The 10,751-nt window shown below is 34.4% G+C and overlaps 2 protein-coding genes across 2 annotated transcripts; both read left to right on the top strand.

Annotated features, from left to right (window-relative positions):
- The first annotated feature begins 1,356 nt into the window (after window positions 1–1,356).
- Window positions 1,357–1,722, top strand: LOC140176067 (uncharacterized). Its single transcript, XM_072205926.1, has one exon. It carries the CDS (start codon window positions 1,357–1,359, stop codon window positions 1,720–1,722), a length of 366 nt encoding a protein of 121 aa, XP_072062027.1.
- Window positions 1,723–4,341: 2,619 nt separating this feature from the next.
- On the top strand, window positions 4,342–5,249 carry LOC112721184 (secreted RxLR effector protein 161-like). Its single transcript, XM_025772259.1, has 2 exons — window positions 4,342–4,383; window positions 4,734–5,249. Exons 1-2 carry the CDS (start codon window positions 4,342–4,344, stop codon window positions 5,247–5,249), a joined length of 558 nt encoding a protein of 185 aa, XP_025628044.1.
- The last annotated feature ends 5,502 nt before the right edge of the window (window positions 5,250–10,751 follow it).

Genomic DNA, 10,751 nt, shown 5'->3' with positions numbered 1-10,751 from the left:
AATATCAACTCTAAACTCAAGAAACTAAAATTCAAACTACTAATTATACATGAATATTTGTGTCTTCAACGAATCATGTGCTCGTATTTAAATAGTATACATGACATTTTAAATAATGTAAATTAACTTTTATTGTTATCTTTGAAAATAAAATTTCTCTGTTGTCAAAGGAAAAAATATAATTGTGCACCTAAAATCATCTTATTAATGGGGTATATTGTGATAAGAAAAATACATAGAAAACAATGAAAATAGGAAGGGAAAAAAATGATTATCATATTACAATCTTTTATAATTTTATTTTTTTTATAATTATTTTAATTTTAATTTTTTAAATTTTGTTGGATTTATTATTCATCACCGCTACATAATCAAAACTTACTACATTCGACATTTATTGTATACTTTAACACATTTTGTTACATGATCAATAGCCATTATACATTTAGTTTAAGAGTACGTTTGTACTCCAAATTTGCTAGATGATAATTAAGTTAGTTAAACTTAGTTTGTTAAAATTTGTACAGTAGATTAGTTTGTTAGTTTTTAATTGTAAGCATATATATTGGATAGAACCTGAGTAGGTGATTTTTTTGCGTGGGTTCATCCTCTCATTTGCAAATGCCAATGCTCATGCTTTCTCTCTTTGAGAACCAACTTCTTCCATCTCTTTCTTCTACTTTCTAGAACTTTCTTCTCGTTCTTTCACTCATTCTTGATTTTTTTAGTTTTCTTCTTCCATTTTTCACTTCTCTTCACATCTAAGGTTACACGACAGATATGATGAGAGTTGCTTCACCTCAATTCACGGTTCTTTAACATGGTGCGGTGAGCGTGGATTCGAGGTAAAGGCTCCGATCATGAGCACTGATGTGAAAGATCTAACAGATTTGAAGTTTTAATCAAACTTGTAGTTTCTGGCATCCGGATCTTGAAACTTACAAGATCGTTGAGTTGAATCCCTAATTTTCAGAAAGAATGGCCAACCAAACCTCGAATTTCGACATTTAAACTCTTGCGAACCTCGTTAATCAGGTTAATCAATTGCAATCGGCAGCAAATTGAGCAAACACAAGTCCAATTATGGATCTAATGAGTCCGTATTTCCTGCATCCTAGTGAGAGTCCAGGAACTCCTTTAATTTCTGTGATTTTAGGTCCCAGTAACTATCATGCTTGGGAGAGAGCTATGTGTAGAGCGTTGAGATCTAAAAATAAATTAAAGTTTGTTGATGGAACTTTAGTAAAACCATCGGAGGATGATTCACTGTTTGATGCGTAGGATAGATGCAACACATATGTGGTGTCTTGGTTGAATTTGTCTTTAAGTCCAGAGATAGCACACAGTGTGGTGTGGATGGACGTTGCTGCAGACATATGGCATAGTTTGAGACATCTCTATTACCAGGGAGACTCTTTCAGAATAGTTGAGTTACAAGAAGACTTGTTTGGCATAAGGCAAGGAGACCTCAATATTACTGCATACTTCACTAAATTGAAAGAAATTTGGGAAGAGTCAGATAATTTTCGCCCAATTCCAGCATGTAAGTACTGCACTGGAACTTGTGATTGTGGTTTAGATGTGATGAGGAATTACCAAGAAGATACCAATGTAGTGAGGCTCCTCAGGGGACTAAATGATCAGTTTGCCGTAGTGAGGTCCCAGATCATGTTGATGAAGCTGCTTCCAACGGTAGATGCAACCTTCTCACTTTTGTTGTAGCAAGAGAGACAAAATGTAGATATCATTGAAGGAAAAGCATTGATAACCACGGGTGACACTACAGCCAATCAAGGCTTTAACCCTCATATCAATATGGCCACTAGAAGAGGTAGGAGCTTTAGAGGCAGAGGGGGTAGATTAAATGGAAGAGGAGGCAGAGGTCAAACTTACAAACAGTGTGTATTTTGTGGTAAGAGTGGACACACTGAGGATGTATGCTATAAAAAGCATGGATACCCACCTCATATGAGGAGTGGCGGTGGTAGTGGAGTCATCAACATGGTTACTAATTTGAATGGTGATAACATCAGTAACAACACTCAAGAAGCAATTAGCAAGTTAGAGGCTCAATTCTTTGCAGATCAGAGAGCAGCATTATTGGCACTTCTTGAAAGGGAGAATAATCAATAGCAGAGTCATAACACAGGTTCTAATCATACCATTTCGCTACCATCAAATCAAGGTATTGCATTCATTATGTCTTTGGCCACATTTAGTCCAAATTCCTGGGTCATAGACTCAGGAGCTAGTGAACATGTTTCTTTTTCATTAAAATCATTCAAAAATTTGTATCACATAAAACCTATACGCATTAACTTGCCTGATGGTACTCAAACAGTTACTGATGTAGCTGGAATAGTAGAGTTTAGCAACACATTTCATCTAGTACATGCATTATACATTCCAAATTTTAAATTCAATCTCATTTCAGTATCAAAATTGACTACTGATCTGAAATGTGAATTCGTTTTCAATGATTCTACTTGTGAGATACAAGATTGTCTCTCCAAGAAGACGATTGGAGTAGTTGAACAAAGAAGAGGATTATATGCATTTGAGAGTCTGACAACTATTGCATCACCAAAACTGCATACAGCATTAACATCTCTGAGTTGGCCTCACAACTCCAATAAACATGAAGCAGGAGCCTTATGGCACTTTAGACTAGGACATATACCATTTCAAAGAATAAATGTAATGCAAAAATCATATGAATTTTTGACAAATAAAGGATTTATGGATCCCTATGATTCTTGTTATTTTGCCAAACAAAGAAGGATAGCTTTTTCGCATAGTTTCTCTCAATCTTCAGTTATATTTGACCATGTGCACATGGACATATGGGGACCCATTGGAATACCTTCCATGGAAGGTCACAAATATTTTCTAACAATAATAGATGATAAAAGTAGATATACCTGGTTGCATCTCATGCGCTCTAAAGCTGAAACTGTTTTCCATGTGCAAAATTTTGTCAATTTTGAACAAACTCAATATGGCAGCACCATAAAGAAAATTAGAACCAACAATGGTCTTGAGTTTAAAATTGCGTTGAGACACCTCAACAGAATGGAATTGTAGAAAGAAAGCACCAACATATTTTGGAAGTTACTAGAACATTAATGTTTCATTCAAATGTACCTAAAAGTTTTTGGCATTTTGCTGCAGCTCATGCTGTCCATTTAATCAATAGGCTTCCTAGTGTGTCTCTCAATGAATCATGTCCTTATCAAATTTTAAAAAATAAATTACCTGAAATTGCTTACTTGAGAGTATTTGGTTGCCTTGCCTATGCATCTACATTGACTACACATAGGAAGAAATTAGATACAAGAGCCAAAAAATGTGTACATCTTGGTCATAAAATTGGAGTTAAAGGATATCTTTTATATGATTTGTCAAATAGAGAAGTATTTTTGTCAAGAAATGTCAGTTTTTATGAACATGTACTACCTTTTTTGCAAACTGAGAAACTTGAATCATCATTACAACATCATGCAACACCCTGCATACCTATACACTATACAGTTTTTGATCCTTTTGACTCACCTCATCATAATATCATCAGCAATAACACAAATCACACACAATTTGATGGTACTCAGCATGCATCTCATGACTCTCAACACACCTCTGCATCCATTGAGCTAACCAGTGACAATTCTAATCAAATTGCACCTAATAGTCCTCAATTGGAAATTACTCTTAGAGGTTCAGCACCCCAAATAATACCTCATCAACATACATTACATGAAAACCATGAATTGCATTTAGAGACACGAAAGTCACTTCGCCCTAAGAGACCACCGTCTTATTTGAGAGACTTTCATTGCATGATTGCCTCCTCCAATAGTTCAGCTACTACCAGCACCACACATAAATATCCCCTCTCACAAGTAGTTTCATATGAGTCGTTGTCCCCAAAGCACAAAGCATTGACACTAGCTGCATCCATGCATTTAGAACCCAAAACTTATGATGAAGCTGTTAAGGATCCGAACTGGAAAGAAGCTATTAATAATGAACTTTCTGCTTTGGAGAGGAATAAGACCTGGACACTTACTGAATTGCCTGTTGAAAAGAAAGCAGTGGGTTGCAAATGGGTTTTTAAACTCAAATTGAACCCGGATGGATCTATAGAGAGACACAAAGCACGTTTGGTGGCACAGGGTTTTTCTCAAACTAAGGGTGTTGACTACAAAGATACTTTCAACCCTGTAGTAAAGATGAACACGTTTCGGATAGTTATGGCTATTACGGCTATCAAAGAATTGGCATTTGTACCAGCTAGACATCAATACAGCGTTTTTACATGGAGATCTCAATGAAACTGTCTATATGAAACCTTCACCAGGCCTCAAAATTCACAAACCAGGTCTGGTATGCAGATTAGATAGATCCTTTTATGGATTAAAACAAGCAAGCAGACAATAGAACACAAAGCTTGCTGGCTCTCTAACTAAGGCTGGCTACACTCAATCTAGGCATGACTATAGCATGTTTACCAAGAACACTTCGAAGGGTTTCACTGTTATCTTGGTATATGTGTTGATGATTTAGTGGTTGCAGGCAGTGACTTACAGAAAATTCTTCACATCAAGACTTATTTGCATAACTTGTTCAGAATTAAAGATCTTGGGGAGCTCAAATACTTTCTTGGCATGGAGGTAGCTCGAAGCAAGAAGGGCATTTCCATTTGTCAGAGAAAATACTGCCTCGACTTATTGTAGGATTATGGAATGCTTGCTGCCAAACCAATATCCACTCCTATGGATTATACCACTCATTTGTCAAAGGACTCGGGAACCCCTCTAGCCTCAACTTCAGAATATCGCAGAATTGTTGGAAGACTCTTATATCTAACAAATACAAGGCCTGAAATTTGTTATGCAGTATCTAGATTAAGTCAATTCTTAGATTGTGCTATAGATAAACATTTTCAAGCAGCATTGAGAGTGTTGAGATATCTCAAAGGAGCACCAGCAATGGGTTTATTCTTTTCTTCAATCACTGACCTCACTCTCTCTGAATTTTCAAATAGTGATTGGGGAACATGCCTAGATTCTAGAAGATCTATCACAGGGTATTGTTTTTTCTTGGGCACTTCAATAATTTCATGGAAGAGAAAAAGGCAAGATACAGTTGCAGCATCATCTTATGAAGCAGAGTACAGGGCATTGGCTTCAGCAACAAGAGAGGCGCAATGGCTTCGTTACATGATGAAGGAACTTCAGATTGACCAATAACGACCAGTGATGATTTATTGTGATAGCCAATCAGCATTACATATAGCTGCTAATCCTGTTTTTCATGAGAGGACAAAGCATATTGAAGTAGATTGTCATATTACAAGAGATAAATGGCAAGAGGGGGTCACTAAGTTGCTGCCAGTAACAAGTGCTGATCAAACAGTAGATATTTTAACTAAAGCTTTTGCACCTAGCCTGTTTAGAAACTGTCATAACAAACTTGGACTATTGGACATTTGCACTCCAAGTTTGAGAGGGGGTGTTACATGATCAATAGCCATTATACATTTAGTTTAAGAATACATTTGTACACTAAGTTTGCTAGATGATAATTAAGTTAGTTAAACTTAGTTTGTAAAAATTTGTACAGTAGGTTAGTTTGTTAGTTTTTAATTGTAAGCATATATATTGGATAGAGCCTGAGTAGGTGGTTTTTTGCATGGGTTCATTCTCTCATTTGCAGATGCCAATGCTCATGCTTTTTCTCTCTGAGAACCGAACTTCTTCTTCCATCTCTTTCTTCTACTTTCTAGAACTTTCTTCTGGTTTTTTCACTCATTCTTGATTTTTTTAGTTTTCTTCCTCCATTTTTCACTTCTCTTCACATCTAAGATTACACGACAGAGATGATGAGAGTTGCTTCACCTCAATTCACGGTTCTTTAACACATTTATTAAGAATTTTTGACGGAGTTAACTTTAAAATAAAATTTTTGAATCACTTTTAAAACCATTAAGATTCAAATAAAACAAAAAAGAAATTTGAAAACAATATTAATATCTGTTAAATATATAATTCTTCATGTTCATTTACATATTAACTTATGTTTGATAAATTAAAATAGGTTACTTTTAGCAAAACACAAGTTAAAAAATTGTGTTTGATAAAACTACTGTTAACATTTAAAATAATTTTAATAGATATAAATATAATAAAGAATAAGAATAAATGTAGGTATTTACTAATATATTATATTAATTTTTTAACTTTAGAAAAAACACAAACTAGCTTTAAATAATGTTTTCATAAATATTTTTAAAAATATTCTTAACTTTTTAGAAATAAAAGCACAGGCATATAATTTTTTTTATTTGTTAAATACAAATAAACTGAGATGCAAAAGCACCTCAGTAAGAAATTTTTATCAATTCAAACCTTAAACTTCTGATATAAGTAGTGCTTTCATGACAATATTTATTTCAATTTTTATAGAAAAAATATAACATACAACCGTATGTACTAACTCCTAAACAAAATATGTAGATTCATACACCGTGTATATTAGTTGGGGTACATACATAATTTATGCTATTTAATTATAAAAATAAAAATACAAGACAGAAACTAAACTTAAAAAAGAAAACCTGAAACAGAAGAGTCACTAAAAAAAGTCAAGCATGATTGTATAATGCAATTTGCAATCAATCCAGGTATACTGCATTGCTTTAGTATGTGTTGTTCTACATATTTATTTAGATTTGGAAAGATATCCATCCCCACCAAATTAATTAGTTTCAAAAAGTTTCGAGTAATTAGATAAATGTCAGCGCATAAGGACAAAAATGCAAGACCGATAAAATACCTAAGAAGGATTAAAGAATAGATAAGTTGACAAATATTTGCATGTCACTTTAACGTATATTTAAACTATATTTTAAAAATGATTATAATGAATTCTTTTATTTAGAATTATTAAAAATCATATACAAAAATGAAACTGCGTAGTAGATACAGTTAGTATTAAAATGCGTATTAAATCTAGACTTTTATACAATCATCTAATTATATTTATTATTTTAAATAATTATCCATATTATCAAAATAAAAAATAATTATTTTATTAATATAATATTATTTAATTAAATATACGTATAAAATTATTTTATACTGACAATGTATTAAAATTAAATTATTAAATCTATAACAAAAATATACAAATATTTTTCTGCTTGTTGAAGAAGGTGGGGAGACATAGAAGCTTAACATAGGATTGTGTTGTTGCTATCCACATCTATAACCAACTTGAATTGGGACAAATGCACAACTACAATAAATTTATTAAATTCAATTACATAGTTCAAATACCGCTATCAGCTATCCTATCCATTTTATATAGTATAGTACAGTATTGTATAGAGTAGTTTAATTTGTTCACATTTTATTTTGTCCATTATTTACATAGAGATTTAGGTAGCACTATAGTACAAATAATACATATGGGAAATGTCGTTGCATCTACACGGGGATGTGGCACATTATTATTGTTATTACTAGTGGAATTTTCACATTCTAGGGTCTTTATGTTTCATCTTCAAAGTTGATGTGCAAAAGTCATTAGCAAGAAAGTCAGTGAGAAAAGGGAGAATTAAAGGAGGAATAGTAATCATTGTGTTTACATGGAAATTGTTGCTATTCCTGGGAATTTGGAGAAATAATGTAAGATCACCGACCATGTTTAATAATAGTTGAGTCAAGAGTCTCATCAAAGTCATGATAGGCGGTAAATGAAGTTTTGAACAAAATTATTTTGGTGAATGAGTCCTTGACACGTATAGGGAAATTAAAGGAAAAAACACGAAACTTAATTAATTATAAGACGCCAATAATTCAGATGCCGTCCATGTTTTACATGTCTTTTTTCGAATTGGATAATTTTGGTGTATTGATTATGGCAATTTATAATGTGGACATAAATATATTCATGTTTCGTACTTTCATCTTATTCGGAGTTATTGGCATAAATTAAGTACGACATTTTGGACCCAAAAAGTAATAATCGTATTTATATATTTATTTATAAAAACATATTTTTGTTCCTAAAATTTTAATTTAAGATGCTAAAAAAATTACTTACTTTCTTATTTAATCGTCTTGGTCGTTATTATTATTATTATTATTATTATTATTATTATTATTATTAATCCACTAATTTTTTTTATAAAAGCTATTGGGATTTGTGACTAGATGTAAATTTCAAACGTTTTTAATTTCTTTATGCTTAAAAATGAAGATTTATGAAAGGTATCAGGCCTGAGTAGAGAAGAAGAGAAGAAGAAAGAAAGAAGGAGAGAAGAGTAGAGTTGAGTGAAATTTTGTATGATTGATTAGTGCTTCATCAAGTTACTTTAGGTACACTGTGTAGTCTTATTTATACAAGGACAATGCAGGGTAATTAACTAGCTAACTGATGCAAGCTAACTGACTAATTCTCCAACTAATTGAAGTTCAGCCTGGCACTCATAATAGCAAACTCTAACTGACTATAACTGAATCTAACTGAAACTTTAACTGTCTGAGTTAATCATTATTCTATCATGCTCCCTGCTTTCAGATTCTTCTGCTTCTTCCACCAATTTTGAGTTTTCTCTTTGTGACTCCCGTTTTCTGGCTCTTCTAACTTCAGTCTTCCTTCTTCACTGCTTGGCCCGTTCTCTCTTACATTCAGCATTGATCGAAATTGCAGGAATGAAGCATTGGGGAGTGCTTTGGCGAACACATCTACTTCCTGTATTGAACCAGGAATATGACTAACAGCCACCACTTTCTTTGTTACATAGTCTCTAACAATGTGGAGATCAGTTTCAAAGTGCTTTGACTTCGAGTGTAAGATGGGGTTTGCTGCCAGTAAGACTGCACTGAGATTATCATAGTACATCAAGGGAGGAATTGGAATGTCAATTCTTAATTCAATCATCAGATTTTTGAGCCATATTAGTTCAGCTACTAAATCTGCTAAGGCTCTATATTCAGCCTCAATGCTGGACCTTGCTACAACAGTTTGCTTCTTTGCACTCCAAGAGATGAGATTTTTGCCCAAGAACACACAAAAACCCCTTGTAGACTTCCTGTCATCTGGGTCACCACCCAAGTCTGAGTCACTATATGCAGTGAATTACATGCAGTTATTCTTGTGCATATGTAATCCATAGTTATAAGTCCCACTAATGTACCTCAAAATTCTTTTCACTAGCTTCCAATGCTCAATTAGAGGATTATGAAGGAATTGTGAAACTTTACTTACAACATAGGCCAATTCTAGCCTCGTAATAGTTAGATATTGCAGGCTTCCAACCACAGACCTGTATGATTTAGGATTTTCGAAGCTAGCTCCTCCAAATTTTGAGATTCTGACTGATGAGGGCATGGGAGTTTGGCAAGGCTTGCATCCAACCATTCCAACCTTGATGAGTAAGTCCTTAACATACTTTTCTTGAGTGAGCAACAGTCCACCATTACAAGTTTTTTAGACTTGTATTTCTAGGAAGTAGTGCAGATCACATAAGTCTTTGAGTGCAAATTTGCTGTTTAGCTGTTGAATTACCTGATTGATTTCTTCATTTGAACTTCCTGTGATGATAATGTCATCAACATAGACTAGAACAAATAGGCTAGTCCCTTTTGTAAACCTAGAAAACACTAAAATATCTGACTTTGTAGCAGTGAAGCTCAGGTGATTAAGTGCTGTGCAAAGTTTGTAGTACCAGGCCGTGGGTGCTTGTTTTAGCCCATATAATGCCTTGGTGAGTTTGCAAACTAGGCTGCTATCTCTAATGACATATCCTTGAGGCTGCCTCATGTAGACATCTTCACTTAAGTCACCATAAAGAAATGCATTATTAACATCTAGCTACTTAATACTCCACTCATTTGACAGTACTACTATTAGAATCACTCTTATCGAAGTTGGCTTCACTATTGGGCTGTATGTTTCATCAAAGTCAAAACCAAGTCTTTGGGAGAATCCCTGTGCAACTAACCTGGCCTTGTGCTTCTGTAATAACCATCAGCATTGTACTTGGCTCTAAACACCCACTTACTTCCAATGGCTTCTCTCCCTTGTGGCAGTGGTACCAGTTTTCATGTTTGATTGCTTATTAATGCTTCATATTCACTGCCCATAGCTTTCTTCCATTCAGGATGAGCTAATGCTTCTCTGACACTTCTTGGCTCAACAGTGGCTTGTAGGGCTCTTGGCTTAAAGATGCCGTGTTTACTCCTTGTGATCATGGGGTGCTTATTGCTGGTTCTTGTCTGAGCAGTATCATCTGGTAGTGAAGATAAGACAACCTTTAAGTCAGAGATGAGAATCGGAATTGCAATGCTGGATGGTGCTATATGTTGTGGTATGGGCTGGTGTATAGAAATTTCAGGTTTTGATGTGTGATTCATAGGTAATATTGGCTGATTTAGTGAGTTTAAAGGAATAGGGTGTTGTATGGGAGAGTTAGGTTGCAGGGTAGGTTGTAGGGTTGAGGTGTTAGGTGTTATAATTGAGGTTGTTGTTAGGCTGGTGTCTGATGTGGTTGGATGAGGTGGAGTTTGATGTTGCAATTGTGTTGAAGGGTGTTGTCCTTGAGGCATGAAACTTGGCAGAAGAGGTATTCTTGGTGGAGTATGATTGTTGGTGTCTGAATTCTCCTTCTCTAACTTGTTGATCAAGAATTTTCCCTCTTTGAAAGGGAATGTGTTTGCATCAAAGACTACATCTCTGGTCACCAC

This window comes from Arachis hypogaea, chromosome 11 (assembly GCF_003086295.3).
Source record: "Arachis hypogaea cultivar Tifrunner chromosome 11, arahy.Tifrunner.gnm2.J5K5, whole genome shotgun sequence".
Lineage (NCBI taxonomy): Eukaryota > Viridiplantae > Streptophyta > Magnoliopsida > Fabales > Fabaceae > Arachis > Arachis hypogaea.
This window is presented reverse-complemented; position numbering and strand designations above follow the sequence as displayed.

Coding starts and splice junctions, on each gene's coding strand:
- LOC140176067 (XM_072205926.1), top strand. CDS start 1,357: ATGGACGTTGCTGCAGACATATGGCATAGTTTGAGACATCTCTATTAC.
- LOC112721184 (XM_025772259.1), top strand. CDS start 4,342: ATGAAACCTTCACCAGGCCTCAAAATTCACAAACCAGGTCTG. Junction 4,384..4,733: donor AAATTCACAAACCAGGTCTG/GTATGCAGATTA, acceptor GACTTATTGTAG/GATTATGGAATGCTTGCTGC.